Source organism: Haliaeetus leucocephalus, unplaced genomic scaffold (genome assembly GCF_000737465.1).
Source record: "Haliaeetus leucocephalus isolate CR32 unplaced genomic scaffold, Haliaeetus_leucocephalus-4.0 Scaffold1, whole genome shotgun sequence".
Classification (NCBI taxonomy): Eukaryota; Metazoa; Chordata; class Aves; order Accipitriformes; family Accipitridae; genus Haliaeetus; species Haliaeetus leucocephalus.
This window is the reverse complement of record NW_010972437.1, coordinates 10,743,830-10,763,572: the sequence shown is the minus strand read 5'-3', so window position 1 is coordinate 10,763,572 and position 19,743 is coordinate 10,743,830. Positions and strand designations below refer to the sequence as shown.

Sequence of the window (19,743 nt, the reverse complement as noted above, 5' to 3'; positions counted from 1 at the left end):
GTCTTGTTACTCTATCGACAGCCATGTAATTAGATGATAACTAACCCCACACCTAGGAAGTTAGAAACTTTTTGAAGACAGTTGCACTTTGCAGAATTATGGAGCCATCAGCATACAACCTGCACTCATTAGTTGTGCAGAGCATCTGTAATGAAATTTTTTGTAACACTAAAAATTCCATACTGTAGATTCAGGGCATCCTTCCAGACCAAAGTATGTATTTTGTAATATATCTTGTTCTAGGAAGATGTAAATGTCAAGATTTCATAAGCTTCTCCTATCTATTTTAGCTGAAGACGACATTCCTTCCTGACTACTAACTTCTTGAAATGAATGTTTGCTATAGAGAGTTAACACAACCAAGGAGGAAGCAATATGCAAAAAAGAAATTCCACACTAAATATATAAGCATTTTCAGGGGCTCATCACACAAAGAAAGATATTTTGAAGAGGAAGAAAGTGAAGAACAAGAAAGGTCATGATCTGAAATTCCATGAAGGGGGGAAGAGTCCTATTAAAACCTAAGATTAAAATTAAAAGGACAGTAGACTTACTATTACAAAACATAAAAAATTGAAAATCTAAATTATTTCATGATAGTGTCATCTGGACCTACCTTACAGTGTTATACAAGACACAGGTTAAGTAAACCATACTTGTATTACTGTTACATACATGTATTGCTGTTGATACAATGGTTAAAAATAAATGTAAAGGAAAAGACTACTGTAAGCCAATCTTACACTCACTGTTCTGCAGTGTAAATGAGTGCAGTTCAAATTATTTCTCTACTGAGGGAAGCAACAGGCAGCATATAAATGCAAACAACCTTCATTAGACACATTGTCATGAGTATATTAATCATGTCAAGAAGCATTGCTGAAGTTTCCTTCAGTGCAATTTAACATACCTTACTTTATTAGGATGCACTTAATTTCACTATGTTTTCTCCTCATTATCATTTATGATGACCAATTAAAATGTTTGTGTCTGTCTCTGAGCAAATTACTTCTGTAATTCTGGTAGCTGAAATCACCGCTCATCCAACACTTGTCATCCCATTCCATCAGTGTAGTATCTTTTTTCGCCCAGCCACTATTAGCATTTTAAAGAGAAAAAGCTTACTTGGATTGGGTAGTTAGGTATAAAACCAGGTCTTTTTGCAGTGTAGACATTAAAAAGGGGGTTGGTTGCCCCCCCCCAGTTGCCCTGCTATACAGCCTTCATGGTTTTTTCCTTGGAGTGACAAGCATAACTCGTGTAGTCAGCAGAAAAATAATGAAGCAACAGAGGCCTTGGGCATTATTCTCATACCGGGCTCAAAGTTGTGTGCAGTTTAACTTCCTTTGGTCAACACATGCAATAAATGCAAGTACACAGCAACTTTACCCTTTTGGTTTCCTCCAAAGCCTCCGTATCAGGGTTCTGTCTACAGCTTTTCAAATTATAACAGAATGTGCCACTCCAAATGTTTCCAACATTCATAAATAAGCCCAAACCATTTTTAATATTGTAAAAATCAAATGTGAGGGTATGATTTTTTCTCAACCTTTCACAACACCACTGTGAGCAGTTGATCTGTCTATAGCTGTTATTTCCTGGCTTCATGTATATTAAGATAAGAATTAGATATCTGCAAGTTAGCTGGAAATTCTGATTACACACAGCGCTTTTGCTGTGGAACTCAGGGCAACCAGAAATGGCTGAGCAAGATCTGGGATCACCAAGCTATGTATATGAACTCCTTTTTCTGCGGATTACCTTGGGCTCCTGGAACTAACGATACAAGGCTTGTTCCTCAGAAGCTGCTGGAGCTCAGCTGCAAAGCAATGGAATTTGGCTTATTTTCTAAAGAAACATATGTGTTCTTATTTACATAAGATTACTCTGACATTATAGTAATGACTTCCAGAAAAATGCTGATAATTGCAAAGATGAAGAAATAAGTCTGAAGACAGTGCTGCCTTTTAGAACAATTATAATTTCATTAAAATAGGAACATAACTTAAAGATAGATTTTATTCTCTTTGATGATTTACTCATGCAAACTGCACATAAAAGAAAACAGTACAGTTTGTGAAACATGTCAAATGTGAAGACCCAAAATGCTAAGTACAGAAGTAGTGTGACATACGTCTCAAAACGGAATCCATGGTAGTACGACTAACAACTTTTCTCTATTTGCTGAACACAGATTTTAATGGTTCTTTTTCCAGCCCCACTGTTAAATTTATTAACTGTTTACACGTCTCCTATACACTTATGTAGACTTATTTTACAAGCGCAACAGTTTTGTTATAAAAAAACTCCACTTATATAAATATGATTTAAAAGCCTTTGTGTTTAGGAGAGCAAATTATAGTATAATCAATGAGGCCTTATCTAGTCCACCAAAACTACAATGAAAAGTGACTGTATAGCTTTCTTGCAGAATTCACATTTTGTGCCTTTGCAATTAATTTCCTTCTCACAAGAGGTCCATTGTATTTCACCATCCTGGAAACGTTCATTAACTGTTACAGCTTTTTATCGTGAAATTGGGAAAGTAAGACTTTTAAACACATGAGGTTATCAACTCAACTTTTAGTTTTAAAATACAAAATATTTAGAATCCCTATTATTTTCATGCTTAAAGCCCTGCAATGATACATATATGACTTAGATACTTCTTTGTCCAGTTTTCTTTATAGTATGGTTGTATATATATTGTAGAAATTATGATTTTCCTGTGGATCAATTACATTTTTAGATTTAAAACTGAATCAGATAGAAACTTGATGGCACTGACACTTAAAAACACATAGTATAGTGTGGAGAAGGAAGAGCAAATGAACTACACAACCCATTATAAATGCATTAAATCTTTGTTATATACATAATGGAATCCTGCTTTACTGCCAGTTGCTACTATGCATCTGTTTTTGCTATTATACAAAGTTTTCCGACCTGAAAGCACACATCTACTTTTTTTAAACAACTTAATCTATTGTAAAATATTGTACTGTATTTTGAACATGAGTACAGAATCAAAATAGATAATGGCACATTTAAAAAACTCAATATCCTACAGATGATTGGATAATGAGAAAAAGTGTACCTACAATCATCTCATCAGAAACAAACTACATCATGGAATGTTAGTTATCCAAGTTCGCACAGTAAATAACATTTTAAAACTGCAATCACCTATCAGCCAGCATCACATTGAAGGCATCTTTAAACATTCAAGCAAAAGACTGCTGGCATTAACTACTGAACCATTCTCACGCACACACCACACACACCACATTATAATTACATTGTTTCCAAGATACGGTAGATACTGATTTTTTTTTTTTTCCACAAGAAAGGTATCAAAATTTTTGCTACTAAAAGATGACAGTGCTTACACAAGAATTAAGTACAAGTTAGCTTGCAAATACAAGACAATGACAAAAAAAAGTCTTGAGTTGTCTGAAGAAGGATTTTAGGCTTTTCTGGCATCCAAAACCATGAGTAAACTCCTTAGTCTGCGACTCAAAATCCACAAAATATCAACCTACTTTGGAATACTAAGTATTCCATATTTGATAACCCTGTATTTTACAATATGCTTACTGGTTTCAGCCTAGCAACAAAGGGTAGTTATAGATATCTGCTCTGACTGGAGAAATAAAGCTCTCCTCCCCCCAGAATGAAAGTGTTGGAGGGGAAAAAAACCCCCACCTGACATCAAGTTAAAATTAAAAAAAAAAAATCAAATCTATTTAGTAATGATCCTCATCTAGGATAGGTATGTGCAGAAGAGTACTGTATCTCATATACTGTACTGGCCCTATTAAACAAATTAAAAACCCCAACAGTTAAAAAGCTAACCAAAATGCTATACATAAAACAACCCAAACGTTTTTCTCCCAATGTTCTTCCTCTCATAATGTGCAAAACAACAAAAAGGCAAAAAGACTAAAATCAAATTTACTGTTACTGTCTTTCTCTTGCCTAGTGCTTTATGACCTTGCTAACGTTACAAAGTCAATAGGGACTATGCAGAACTTTGGTATAAAAATGTCACATAATATTACTATCACAGTCTTGGGGATGACCTTTAGTAATTCACCCCAATGTATGTTGAAATAATACCAAATTAAAAATGAAATAAACCACATTGTACTGTACACACACTTTACACATTAAGCACAAAAAACAACCAGTAAAACTAATACTTAAAAAAAAAAAGTCTTTTGCAAAGAGACTAGAACTGGTGTTCTGTCTCATCTTCACCTGCCAATCGTTAAAGCCAAATTTAAGTTGGATTTTTCAAAAATGACTAATTTTAAGCTACAATTTCTCCTAGATGGAGACTGGTCTTTTGTTGATTTCCCTTTAAAGTCACAAATGTATATCTAAGAAACTGATGCAATGCAAATTTTTAATCAACTTCCTGAAGGCTGCGACTGGGAGGGAGGCGCCATGACGATCTGGGAAAGCACCGGCTCTGTGCTCTGGTCCGCCATCTGGGTGAGAACGGAGGTGGCCACCGCTTCTGCCTTGGAAGTTGAGCTTACGCCATTGGAAGTGCTGACAGAACTGTGCTGAATAGCTTCTGTGTGTGGACTGCTTGGCACTGATATGTCTTCTGAACTGTCATCTTTATCTGCAGCTGAAGGAGAAAAATTAATTCATTTTTTCCCCCAGAATGCACACCACTGCGTCCCAGGTAACAGCAATCATCCCCTAAATAATTAAAATTCACAGTGTAATGTAGCACAACTTGCAAAGCATCTTCATTTTCATTTTTTAAAGAAAATACTACTTTGTAAGCAAAAAATATGGACTGCAGTATGGAATCTTCAGGAAACAAGAACATTTTCACATCTTCAAAGTCATGATTAAAATTTTCTGGTTTCCTGCTTAGTAAATCAGCTGGTGGGTACCACACCTAATTCTTATGATGAATGCTCATGTCAATCAGCAGTATTTATAGATTAAAAATACTATGAGATCTCTTGGTGCTATATGAATTGGCTTTAGATTTTTAACATATGTGATTTACTGCATTTGCTTAGTAATCAAACGAGAATAATTCTACGTTCAGTAATTAATACCTGTCATCATGAATGTGATATCTGAAAAAAAATTTACACCACTATATTAATTCAACCACAATTCCACAAGTTTTCAACCCACACCCTTTTAACAGAGTGAAGTGCAGTAACTTCTTTAGTATACAAATGCCTCTCAGTAAGATTTAGAATTGTTAAAACTGATTTTAAAAATATCTTCAAGAATACTTCAGGTGTCCTCCACAAAACTGAAGTGAATTAGCTACAGAGTTGGATCATTTTTTCTCATGACAGAGGGTAAACAGATTGAAAAGTAATTCTCATTGTGCAAAATTAGAATTTACAAAATGAGCATGGTTTAAAATGTCTTTCTGGCATGCCATCCTAGTCATGCTAAAATCACCTTTTTTTTCCAGAGTTGCAAAAGTTAGCCAAGGCATTATGCAAACACTGTCAAGCAAAAAGCTGAGTTAAAGACTAAAAAAAAAACAAAACCAGAACAAAACCAGAAAATAAGCCTACTGTTCTTCACTCAAAATTAAAAAGTATGAACACTGAATTTAATTATAACTATTTTGTATCACTTCGTGCTACTTAGCGTTTTCAAGTATTTTTCACAATAGTTTTACACCCTGACTTAAACCCAGCATACAGATGGAATACTGGAAGTCCCTTTTAAAACACTACTGATGATTGTATAACATAACAATATAGAAAGATACACACAAACATAGCCAGAAGCAGCATGAACCATGGGTTGTGACATAGCAATGGAACAAAGCTTGATTTTCTCTAGGCTGGTCTTTGCAATCCCTTTCAGATTTCGTTGAGACTGGCCTACAAATTCAAAAGTTACGCAGCGATGGGAAGTGATGACACTGACACTAAAACATGAAAAACATTGTGGTATCACAGCCTCATTTCCATAGAAAACCAGGCTAATAGCAGCAACTAAAAGGAACACTAAGCATGAACAAACAATGATGAAATGAAGTTTATGATGTACTGAGGTTTATATGACATACTAGCAATGGGTAAGAAAATTCACTCAATTAGCAAGTCAGGTCCCCAGTGTAAAGATCGTTGAGCAACCCCATGCATACTAAGAACACACTCCTCTTCAAAGCCTGTAAACAACAGTTCTATTACTGAAGGTCAAAAAGGATGGGTAAGCAAGCAAAATTGCTGTATTTCTTTCTAAGAAATACCGCCTACACGAACAAGGCAGCAATTTCTCTTATACCTCTACTACAAGAGCACGGACATAATCGTTTAAAAGCATCATAATGTTCTTATCCATGAGGCCAACTATTTTACAGATGCTGCATTTTTTCAAAAACAGGTCTTTCAAGCATTGAAGGAGACAGAGACAGATGATACTGAGCTAGGTCTGCTGACAATTACCACATATCCTAAGGTTACATGGTAGCTGTATACAGCAAGAGGAGGAAAATTAAAATACTTCTCAAAAACATTTGTGATCCTAAGGATCTGCCCATTCAAGAACGGAAAGAACATGAACGAGTGCCAATTCAGTTAATACTGTTCAACAGGATTTCATCTTTGCTACACCTCTATCAAGACCTACAAGATCTCATGTAAAAACAAGTAAGAAGGAACACATGCAAACTTTGTTAAAAACAGAAACTCTAGTGCCACTTCCTGAAAAATATGAGAGTAGCATATTCTTCCACTCAGCCAGAATGAAATGGCAGCAAGTGGGACAACATGTATCAAGTAATGTCTCCCCACTGTAACACCTACTCCTCCTCTTCAGAGCTGTTACTCTCCTACGAATCTCAATCTTCCTATTATGTTTCTTTTGCTGATCCCTGATTTCCTTGTTGGCCAAATCCTCCTTATCCTCAAGAAAAAGGGTTAGTTTTAAATGCTACAAGCCAGAGATAGAGAGGCAGTAAAGTAGATTGTTATCTTTCATCCCAAGAAAGAAGGTCTTCCATTGTTCTGTATCCCTTAACATGTACATTGTTAACTCAAAAGAAATGTCTGTAATAAAATCACAGTGGTAAAGAACATGAGAAAGGCTTGATTTTCTGATTTTGATGGGCTCAGGAAGACCATACATGCAGTGGAAGAAACAGTTATGAGAATACTTATGATCGCCAATGTACAATAGAAGTTTTCATATTATTGAGCAGATGAACAAACATACTGTGCTGAAGAGACAAAAGCACACGATTCAGGTATTTTCAGATGCCAGGGGCTAGAGGTGGGAGCTTACAGCAGACAGGTGATTATGCAAGATACAGACCTGACACTAGTTTATGGTAATAAATTTGACTGGAAGCATAAATCCTTGCAGTAACTACCAAGTAATATTTAGAAATGAGGTGCCACTGTAAATAACAGCTATTTAGATTTCCTTCAAAATCCTTCCTTATGTAGCCCTAACTTTACAGGAATACAGCCAAAAACTGAATACAGAACTCCATTTGAAGAATTAAAACCAAACAAGAAAATCTACTCAATGAATATAGAAGATAAATTCACCTCATTACAAAGGAATAAAGAACAAAGGCTTTTAGAAGAACACAGGAAAGTCACATTTAAATTCCAACAGATTTTTTTCTTTTTTCTTAGTTGACCAGAGAATTGCCAGGCACAGGACTGTGGTTTCAAGTGTGCAACTGATACATACCAGAATCATAACAGCTAACAATGTAGAAAAGCGCCCAGGCATTTTAACTTTTTAATGGCTCCCCCCCAGCTTTGCCTCAAACCAAGGAAAATGCACGGTCCAAATTAGAAATGAATCTACATAAGTCTGCTGTACATAGAAGGCTGAAAATTTACAGACCTACATCCCATGAACCTTCCTGAAGGCCACATAGTTCCTAGACAAGCTGCGTCATGAGAAGGAGTGACACGTTTTGGTAATGGAACACAATGCAGGCTAGACTGAGCTATAGAAAAGACTTAAAAAATACCAAAGCACAGAGGAGACTTTTGAGGATGTACTAAGCAGCACCCTTTTAGAGTAGTCAAACATTGCTGCTATTTGCTTCTTAGCGTTGCTTACCAATAGCTTTCAGTAAGGTAAGCAAACAAAGAGGGATTTCAGTCTTCAGAAGAATAAAACGCCACCAAAACCAAAATGGGAGCGAGTATGCAAGCACTGACATGTGATTCAGAACTCCGTTCGGTCCCCTGATAATCCCTAGAAAGGAAGCCTCATGGTAATTCTCATCAGGCCATCCATGGACTACAGAGGGACTCAAGCCTAGAAATGCTCATTTCCAGTGAGCTGGCCCTTGTGAATAACCCCTGCAGTCACTGAAGGACTGTCGCCTGTCCAGAACAGGCTGTAGGAACATAGTGGTTTGAGTGGTTCAAATTATTGAAGGTCTGAAACTGGTTAGTCATCTTCTACCATTTCTTTAAAACTAACTAGAAAAAGAACACACACAAAAAATTCCATTTAATAATCCATTTAACACCACCTACATTGCAGCTTCTATCTATCTTCCTTTGTATTCAGTTTTGTACAAATGTTCTTGAATATTATGATGTCCTTTTGAAAAACATGAAAAAATACCTAAAACACCCTTTTAATTTTCTTTTTTTTTTTTTTTTTGCAACTCTTAATTCTCACAACACATTTTCTTCTCACAAGTTTTCACCTTTTTCCTGCTCCAAGTCCAGAAAAAGCCTGAGAAAATATAGGAGTATTGTAGAATAATTTTAGAAATAATCTGGTATAGAAGAGCTAAAATGAAAAATAAACAAACAGCATTTAGATTTCTCCTATACATGCCCCCCCGCCAATGTTTAAAGATGCATTCAGAACCAATAGCATCCTTCTTTGGGAAATAGAAAAGTTTCAACTGGCTGAAAACACAAACGTTGCAACAAATTCATCCATACTGCCTCAAAGCGCAACAACCATTTTTCTGGTTTCTCTGTCCTGATGACACCCTCTTCTGAGGCAGGCGCAAGACTTTTTAAATAAAGAAAATATGATCCCAAGAACAATCTTAGAAGAAATGGGTATCTGCACTGTTGTGATTTTCACTCGCCCTGAGACAAAAATGTGCCTAAGAAATCCAGAAGGTCTTAAAAGATATGTAGAAGTAAGTGCCAAAAATACCCTGAAAAGCAATACATTATTTGTGCCTATATAAGTGCACCATACATGAAACCCCATTAAATTGTGGGCTTAGCTGTTAAAACACGGTCTGCATGGTATAATCTAGCACTGTCTCAGCATTGCACAATATTCAGCACTACAGGAGCTCTGTAATCTGGTGTCTTCAATTTCTTCCACAGAGAGACTGTTAAACCACTCAATACGTTTTTGAAGCAATTCAACTTAGATTACTTGATGAACATAATATGTTTATTTAAAAATACTTTCTATGAACACCATTTTCATCAACATATTAACTGAAACCATTTTTTCCTCTCGTAAATTGTACTGTGGGTATGTCACTTAGCCAACGTGCTTTCTTAACAATATTCACATGGAGATCACGTGACAAAATCCTCTCAGAGGGATGGCATTACAACTTTCATGTTCAACTTTTACTTTCAAGAGACTTTTCAAGAAACTAGGTGAGCTATGCTTCCAATCTCCTTGCTTACTATTTTTTTTTTCCCCAAATGTAGGCTTTTTCCACTGATGAGTATTTTAGTTTCTATTCATTTTGCCTTCTTTAGTAAATTAGGAACATTATGGTCCTCTTCTGAGGGCAGAAAATAAGCATTACTAAACAGGCCATTCATTAATCCTTCAATGAAGAAGGAATCCGTACCATGTAATTGGTTTGCCAGTTTAAGACTTATGTTTAAATATTTTTCATGCCAATTCAGGAACACACATCCTCAAAACATCAAAATTCAAGAAACCTACAGTTTTTGGGTTTTTTTTTTTTGAAAAACCTTGCATGCATGAAGTTATCCCCTAGTAGCTTCCGTATCAAATTATGTTGTTCTGTCAGACGGGAGCCATAATGGCCTCATCCCTGCAGCAATCATTGTTAATATAAATCCCAAACATATTTCTATACTGTTCCAATTTACTCCAAGATGCTATTTTCCGTCTTGTCAAAATGACTGGAGATCAAAGGACCAAGATTTATAAGCTCAAAACTGACAAAATCAGTATTCTAAATATATATGGCAATAGAGAGTTGCTAAATCTCCTGAATCTTTTAAATTAAAAAATATTGCCCATTCTGATGAAATTGCTTACAATGACTACAAGTAAAGATGGTGGCCATTAAGTTTTATCGCAAGCACCTGAGGATCTGTTTGCATGCAATACAAAATGTTCCTTTATTCTCCTGAATTACTGACACTGGCAAATTAAAATGAAGTGGCTACATATGGCAGAAACAATCTTCACATTTACAAATATCCTGAAATATCACTAAATCATAAAAACGAAAGCTGTGGGTTATATATTATGAATGTTGCCTAATGCATTCCCAGCTCGGTTATTTGTAACAAATTTGTGTACAATGGACAAAATTGGCCATTTATTCTACAGCAGTAGCAGCTGGTTCTGGCACTGTGTATCATACCCAAAAAGGAAGTTACAAGTCAGGAAAGCATAATTAACCTTTAAAATGCTGGAAGGATGAAAAAAAAAAAATGAGCAACTTCAAGTAAAAATATGTATTAGAAAAAAAATGCCACTAAACTCTCAGTATTCCCTTCAGTATTAGAACTGCTTTTTAAAATACTGTTTATAGAAAAATAGTCACTTAATGTGGAAATCTAGAAGACATTGTACAGTAGGAGCCATGAACCTGCATTTGATTATTTTAACGGCTTGACTGATCCTGGATGTTATGGTAAATGAGGATAGCTGTTATATACCTCTACTGAAATCTCATTACGATGAAGAAAAAAAGACCCACAAGGACCTTTCACTGTACTAGGCTAAGATAAAGTATAAAAAAAGGTTTATCACGTGCTCTTAATACTTTAATTATATTTTCCAAAGCAGGTGTAGTAATCGATAGCCCTTAAATGCTAATTATCATATGCATTTATTAAACCAGCATAAACCCTTCAATGTTGTGCAACATTTCAACTGAAAGGACTTAAAAATATATTTCTAAATATCACATATTCATTCCTGTCTTCCAATAACCTTTGAGATTTTTAGAAAAAAAATATCTTTAATGTAATATTAGAACTGCACTTCTCAATTTTAATGTTCATTCAGTTCACTTTGGCAGTATTTCATTGATGCAGCCTAAGGCTATAGGTAATGGAACATTACTCACTATGATAGCCAGATTTCTTCTGCATGGCGGTTACAGGGCAATCTTTATGAGCCAGAAGAAGCTGTTTCAGCTGTGCCACTTCATTTCTCAGCAGGGTGACTTCATTCTAAAGGAGAAGAAAGTTATGTACTTTACCAGGCTCAAACTACACACATTTTGAAGGTAAGTATTAAGTTTTATAGGATTTTCAGTTGTTCATTTTGGGGTAGATAAAATACAAGAAGTTTCCATTTGGTATATATTGCAAAAATGTATACATTTCTTTTATCTCAGAATATGTAAATATTAGCTGAAACTTGGATAACTTTATTTTATGATTTTCTTAAACTAGGAAATGCTTTTTTGGAAAATACAACATACGTTTTTCAGTTTGCAGATGCAGAGTCTACATATAGTCTCATTCACATGATCCAGCTACTGTAAGACTCCTCTGCAAGGTTTTGTGATGAATTCTAATCAGAGTAAACCTACACTGAACTACCCACATTTTAACAAATGCCACAGCCAACACTAAAAAAGGTTAAAAAAAACCCCAAAACCCAGCCATTTGTACTTGGACTTTGAAAATCTCGTGTACTGGAAAATAATTTAGTAAATATTTGTTGATTTCCATATTAATTTTCTCTTTGGGAACCATACATAAACATGCTGTATGAAGGTATCATTGATAATAATGACAAAATCCTGAAATGTCAGCTGATGTCACTAAAGCGAAGTGTAATCGAGGAGACAGCACCTGCAGAATGCAGTGACTGGGTTCATTTCTAGGCTTTGCCTTTCCACTATTGGGTGACCTTGAGCAAGGTCATTTTACTGCTTTGTGCTTCAAGTTCCCCATTTGTAAAATGGAGGACAGCGATACTTACCTTCCCTGTAAAGCAGTTTGATATCTACAGATGAGAAGCGCTACATAACTGCATTATATGTGACAATCCGAATTAAGAATAGTATGGCTTTTTGATAGACCCATTTTCACTTTAAATAGTAGAAAAATGTTTATGTATCTACAGAATCAAGTTGTCTGTAATGCTTTGTGATCCCCATATCTTGTCACAATATATGCTTTCCATGGGTTATTTTATTTTAAATATAAATCCTTTCCATTGATACTTTAAGTGACTTAAACTATAACAACCTTTGCACATTAGCATAACATACCACACATGACATAAATGTTTGGTAAATGCATACATTTATGCATTTAGGAGCAAGTTAAAGAAAAAACAAACACAGGAAAATTGGATTGCAACTAAACTTATTTGGAAAAAATAAAACACGAGATAGTCAACTTATTTACTTGCAAGCTAGAAATAAGGCAATGCAGTCAGAGAAGATTAATTACAACTAAAAGGATTCCAAAGTAAGGAAAACAATTTTTAAGAACAGTATTTATTAGGTTTAATTACACTAAATAACAAAGTTTATAAATACTGTAACTAAAATACCAGATTTTTAAAATAAAAGGTCCTCTTTATGTCCTCTCTCTCTATTTAGACAACAAAAAATTTCAAGCCTTTATACTTGCAAAATCCTCTTAAACTATTAAGGACTACTTTTCCATTCAGTCTTTTTATTGTGTCAAATATCTCTTTTACAAACTTCATATTTAAAATAAAAGCAAGACCTGAAAGCAAGCCAAAAATCTGACTTCACAGACATTTCTAATGAAAGAAAAATGTGATTGCAAACAAAAAAGGTTGCAATGAAAAAAAAAACAAATGAAAAACCCCACAAATTCTCTACCAGCTGGCATTACATGTCCTGAAATCTTGGGCTGTTAAGAAAGCACACTACTACTGCCTCCAGCTCTCGGTCTCCTCATAGTTCACCATGTTATTTACTGAGGAGCCACAAATCTGGATGCCAAGCAGGCAGCTGCACAGAATTGACATAGCTGGGGAAAAAAAAATAAAAATGCTGATGTAGTTTTGCAATACTTCTCGATAATCTACAGCAGCAGCAATGTCCAGAATATGAAACATACTTCCATTAGTTTAAAGGAACATTGGCGAAATAAGTGATCAAATTGGGAAAAGGTTTTCAGAAATTTTCTACTTTCATCTCCCACATTTTCAAGAAGAATTTTATACTCAAGCAGCACATACAAGTATGAAGTTGCTGTTTATCAGGGTAAGTAAAACTAAAGTTTATGAAAAATTTTTGAAAAGGCAGTTTATAGATTAATGTCAGCTGTATTATCAATACTAAGAATTTTGCTAACAGAAATAGAAAAAGCAAATATATTATCTCACATTAAGGCAGATTAAAAAAAAAAAAAAAAGAACAGCATTCCTATGCTAAAAAAAAAAACTTTGAGGTATTCTCATTGAATACATAGCTAGCATTGTTACTAACATAAACACCGTGTGCCAACAGTGCTATATGCAATGCACAAATCATTCCTGAAAGTAGAATAGAGTACGTCTGCTAGACACATGGTATATGGAATGTCACAGAAAGGCAATCCATGGTTGTCATTTACATATTACCAGTAAGAACCACTTCTAACTGGTAATAAAGGGGGACTGTTAGAACCAACTCCTATACACGTTGTAGTTTCTTATCATATATGTGACAATAGCAAGTCTTTCCATCTCATTCAAAACTTGTTAACAGGTTAACATGTGGTGGTCATTTAACATGTGGTTAACATGTTGAAAACAGGCTAACAAGACAGACATGGAATAAACACTTCAACAGTTGGCATGAAGAAAGATTATTTTGAGTTTTCACACTGGAAAGGTCCTCCTGAGATATCCAATGAGATATGAGTCAAGTGTAGATATCAAGTCAATTGCAGGCATCAACATTTCTTTAAATAATCATGAACTATACCTCACATGCTGTCTAGAATAATTTTTATGTTCCCATATTTCAAAACATACTAACATTAGAAAGCACGTTTCTGGAGGAAAGCATATCTATTTTTACCTGCGCTCCATTTTTTAAAAGGTACTTTCCGTTCTGTATTCTTACAAAGGTATACCACACAGTGTACAATATGTTCTTCTGTACCTGCATATTTCTCCCTGGATCCAAAATGCATATGTAATAGTGGGACTGGATTAACCCTTACTCAGCAAGGTGTGGGACAATATTTGTGAGGTATATTTACCAAAACTATCATCAGTGACAGGTAGATGTGACTTATAGGGATAGGGGATTGTCTGTGGCTGAGTTAAAACATCGCTCTTCCTGTTTCTTTTTGGACAACTTCAAGAAGATACCCCTATATGGGAAAGGACCTTTACTTACAGGCATTTCTTTAATAATTTAGCATTCCTAAAGCAGCTTTTGCAGCATTACTACAAACCACCACTTGACTGCTGATCCTTTAAAACCTACAATGACCTACTGTGGAAGACAGGCCATTCTTCTGCTAATACTGTGCCTTCTAAGATTATTAAAGCAACAGGGACCAAATACTGACCATATTATGAACTTTGACATCTGATCCTGCAATATGTTTGAGCGGCCACTGGGGACGCACTGTCAATACTTCCTTAACATGTTACATAGCATAGCATACCCTGCAGTATTGTGCAAGGCACAGAGGCAACACAATGTGGTATATAAAATTTAAGATCAATAAACAAGTCAACACATAAGTAGAAAACACAGTCCACAAAAAGCAAACAGTAAATAAACTTTAAAAGGTTGGAAGCATGAAAAAAAACTTACAAAGCAGAGCCTATAATAAAGACAGCTAACCTAACCTAAAGATGTTACTGGTGTGATGTAATTTTCCCTTAAGCAACAATTTGAAAAATAATGCTTAAAAGAAAATTACATTCAAACATTTTAAAGAAGAAAGTAGGCAGAAGTTAATCTACAGAAAGCTGAAAACTACGGAACAAAATACATACATGAACCAAGTAAACCTCTTCAAAATCTGTGGTACTGTTAGAGAGCTTCCATTCTTAAAAACCTTGACACTGACATTAGAAGCTTTAACATAGACATTACAAGAAAGCTACTGGCTGCGTTGAAAGAAGTCAGAATCGTTATGTGAAGCAATGCAACGTAGTCATTTTGGTATTAACCTGCTTTTGGAAATGTGACATCTTGGTAAATTCTGAGCAGGTCATTTAGATATTAAACAAAATATGAACTACTAAACCCTAACACTCAGTCTATAAAACTGTACTAAGGCAAAACTCCAAACTTATTAAATTTACTATTAAATATAAAGTAAGTAATCACGGGTCATTGCTGCCCACTATGCTGATCAGCTGTGTTAGCCTGTCAAGTGAAGAATTATTATGGAAATATAGGATTGATTAATGTTTTCATATAAAGTACAGTTTAATTATTTCTCTGACATTCAATTTTCTTTACAAGTCATTCTGTTCTTCACAGTTAACAGTTTTGCTTTTGGCAGACCATAAGAAAATTCTTTTTCTTGAATTCACTATTACTGAGTTAAGTCTTGGAAATCTGGAAATCTTTTGGTTATGGTACTTACCAATTTTTATGACCAAAAATTATGTATGTATAAGTTAAAGGCAGTTCACATAATACCTAACATTACTTCCACTAAAAAAAACCAAAACCCAACATATAGCCAATCTTTGTTGTTCTTTGTTTTTTTTTCCTGTAGATCTACCTTCACTTGTTTCTCATATTATTTAAGATACAGTGCTACATACCATTTTGTATTTAATGGATTTACAGTGAGGACTGTGACTGCATTAAAGGAACGTGTCTAAAGACTGTGAACAGGTATGAGAAGACTATATATTTGCAAGAAGTTTAACTGATGCTGGTGCAGAGTGTCATGATTCTTAGAACACAGGAAACAATTTCACATTGTGTGCTTAGGTAGGAATTTCTTACATTTTACAGTCTGGGATGCTGAGTATTTTTAAAGACATGAACATGAAGATGACTGATACACTGTAATCTTGTTTACGTGATAAAAAGTAATCTCAACATGCCCTACTTTCCTGTTGGTCAAACTGGGACATTTTCTTTATGAAACAGCATGAAAGAGGATTTTAATAGGAAGGAAAAGATCTGCTAATTTGACTCATTGAACAGCTCTGATGAAAGAACAAGAAGTTAAACCTTTAACATATCAAACTACTTTCCATTGCATTTTCTAAATGAATGCTTCATTTAGGAAATTACATAATTTTTCCTTTCTGTAATTTTCAAAACAAAGCTTTTAGACTTTTTATTTTGAAACAATACTTTGTGCCAATTCTCATGTGCTGCTGGAAAACATTAAAAAAGTATGCTTTAACATTTAACAGTAGTTTAAACAAAAGGGTCATGGATTGTTCCACAGAGGGAAAAGCCTGTCCACATGAGAACTTTCCAAGATTGACCACCTCAGATGAGGTGGAAAACCGACTCGCAACATACACGAGACTACCCTCTTACAGTATACTTCCCTCACTACAGGATTTATGCACACTGTGAGGGCAGCGTGGTGAAATCTGCGCTGCCACTGCCTGTGCTGTACCTGTTCTGTGGACAAAAGAGGCCTTCAGTTTCCAGTGATGTCAATCTGGCACCTTTCACGAGCACTACATTCACTTTAAAGGAAAAAGAGTGAAGTTAAAAAGAACCAAAGGAAATCCAACCAAGTCTTATTTAAATAACTCAGGCTGTGATACTAATTATTAAGAGCAATATGTTTTTTAAGGTAAGGCTATTACTTTGCTAATAAGCCTTTACTCCAACACATCTTGTCATCCTTGTTTAGTATCACAGTCTAAAAGTCATTTAAAATGGAACAAAGGACAAAAGGGTATGATCCTAAAGTTTATGCATGTTGAAATCTAAGTATTCTCTTATATTCTTATTTTACTGCTTGTCCTGGTTTCAGCTGGGATGTAGTTAACTGTCTTCCTAGTAGCTGGTACAGTGCTATGTTTTGAGTTCAGTATGTGAAGAATGTTGATAACACTGATGTTTTCAGTTGTTGCTCAGTAGTGTTTAGACTAGAGTCAAGGATTTTTCAGCTTCTCATGCCCAGCCAGGGCACCTGACCCAAACTGGCCAACAGTGTATTCCATACCATGTGATGTCCCATCTAGTTTAGGAACTAGGAAGTGGGGGGCAGGGATTCGCTGCTCGGGAACTGGCTGGGTGTCGGTCGGCAGGTGGTGAGCAATTGCCCTGCGCATCATTTGTACATTCCAATCCTTTTATTACTACTGTTGTCATTTTATTAGTGTTATCATTATCATTATTAGTTTCTTCTTTTCTGTTCTATTAAATCGTTCTTATCTCAACCCAGGAGTTTTACTTCTTTTCCTGATTTTCTCCCCCATCCCACTGGATGGGGGGGAGTGAGTGAGCGGCTGCGTGGTGCTTAGTTGCTGGCTGGGGTTAAACCACGACACTGCTATATGCAATTAGTGCTGAATTTTCAATTCTGACCTGAGCCACCAGTTACAAAACCATTTATATTTCAGATTTCATGCAAAGTTTAAGTTCCATCGATCCAGGATCACTGTCTAAGAACGGAAAAACTTATTAATTTTTACTTGAAATAAAAAGCATACCTGTAACTGGCCATTTAGTGAGCTCAGGTCCTCGGCTTTTTTCTCCAATGACTGCACCCAGACTTTCCGTTTCTGTCGGCATCTAGAAGCAGCAGCCCGGTTTCGCTCCAGAAACTTTCTTCTTTTCTCATCAGGGTCTTCGTTGGCAGCTCTTCTTCGCCGACCACCTGTATTTGGTGTTTGTGGCGTAGGCTGAGCTGGTGATGCCTGAAAATAGTGAAAAGTATTAAAGTTATCAGTATAATATTATTGATGACAACCTCCAGTACTAGTATAAATACACATCACATTTTGAGAAAAGCATTCACAACATTTCTAAATACATTCAGGTTATACACATTTCTTTGTGGAAAGCTATGTCATTTAACTCTACAGCTATGTTTTAAAAACTTTTACTGTATTTACACTCCTTACCCTGTCACATTAACATGTAATGATTTAATCATTGCTCTAGCTTTGGTTTAATACTGCACTAAAAGAAGCCGCTCACTTCACAGGGTTAAGTTTAGGTGACATTTACATCTGGCAACTGAATAACGCCTGGAAGCAATACTTCTTTAGATGGACTGTCAGACATTCTTTTACTGATTCTGATGACGCAAGTATCTACAAAAGGTAAACTTTAAAAAATTCTTCCACCCAACATAGCTTTTAGAAGTTACATTTAGCAGAAAATAATTTTTCTACTTTTGACCCTTCCCAAATAATCTTCCCACAAACCTAGTCACAACTGAAATACTACACCATTATGCCCAATATATAGAAGCTGTTTGACAAATGCTGATACTCACTGATCCCTGGATCTCCAGACAGCAATTTCGTACTTGTTGATGTGTTTCCCACTGCTGCATGCCAATTTCCCTTATGTCCACCCACATATTATGACAGGATCAAAATATTTCAATATTTTAAATAACACATTATACTCCTTACTCTGTATACACACCCTAGGCAAAGATTTAATGAATTATGATAACAATGTAATAGATTTTAAAATCCTTTAAAGTGATAGGATAGACAGAATATGACTGTCTACATGACACATTCACAGGTGCACCTGCACATTCAGTCTAGCACAGTAAGGAAGTTTGATTTTTAAATTAAAAACCCCAAACATGTATCAGTTGGCATATTGATTTGGCATAAATTCTAGATAGCTAATAATAAATAAAACCTGGGAACTCAAGTCAGCCTTTTAGGAATGAAACACTTGCAATTTATTTTTTTTTTTTAAATACTAATTATAGAGTAACCACAAAATAACAGAACAGCAAGCTTTTAATCTTGAATATTCTGCTATGTAGTATTACGAAAATATTCTTTTAAAAAACTTAAAGTAGCATGGGAGAACACCAGCCTGAAGAAGGAGGTCATTTCACAACGGGTAACCTTTTTCCTCTTTTTGCTCCAAACATATTTGTTTTGATACAGTATTTGATTTCACTGGCCAGTCTAAGAATCTGAGTGCTTTCACTGCAGATGCAGGTCCTTCCAGTTCTGGGCCAAGTATGTAGCTTTTATAAAACTGGTATTATGCTATGAATTCTGAAAATAACTCTTAAGAGATTTTAAAAAGCATTTTGAAAACACATTCCAACAAGTTTTTTAGAAGTAGAACAGCAGCAGTCCTCCAGGATTCACCCAGGGAAGTATCTCTTTCCTCCAGCAGCACTCCCACTTCCAGCCTGACTCAGAGGTCTTGCCCTTTACTTCCCTGTTCTCATCTATCATCCCAAAGGGACAGCACACCATTCCTTAAACTCAGAACCCCCCTTTCGGTAGCCAGGATGACACAGTACACAATCACACAGCTGAAACTCTTCATGTGGCAGACCAGAAAAGATCCTTCAAGCAAATTAACATAAGCATGATACCTGATGCAGTTAAAAAAATTTCTGAAGAGTGTTTATGATATAAAATATTAAACAGATG

The 19,743-nt window shown here is 35.5% G+C and overlaps 1 protein-coding gene across 5 annotated transcripts in view; it reads right to left on the bottom strand.

Annotated features, from left to right (window-relative positions):
- Window positions 1-1,960: 1,960 nt before the first annotated feature.
- ATF2 (activating transcription factor 2) overlaps window positions 1,961-19,743 on the bottom strand; it is a 53,934-nt gene continuing 36,151 nt past the window's right edge. For all 5 annotated transcript variants that reach the window (XM_010566366.1, XM_010566358.1, XM_010566381.1 and 2 more), the window contains 3 exons: window positions 17,812-18,018; window positions 11,297-11,402; window positions 1,961-4,639 (listed from right to left, as the gene is read on the bottom strand). In XM_010566366.1, coding sequence (XP_010564668.1) covers window positions 4,413-4,639; window positions 11,297-11,402; window positions 17,812-18,018 — 540 coding nt within the window. In that variant the 3' untranslated portion in view covers window positions 1,961-4,412. The remainder of the gene's footprint in view (window positions 4,640-11,296; window positions 11,403-17,811; window positions 18,019-19,743) is intronic.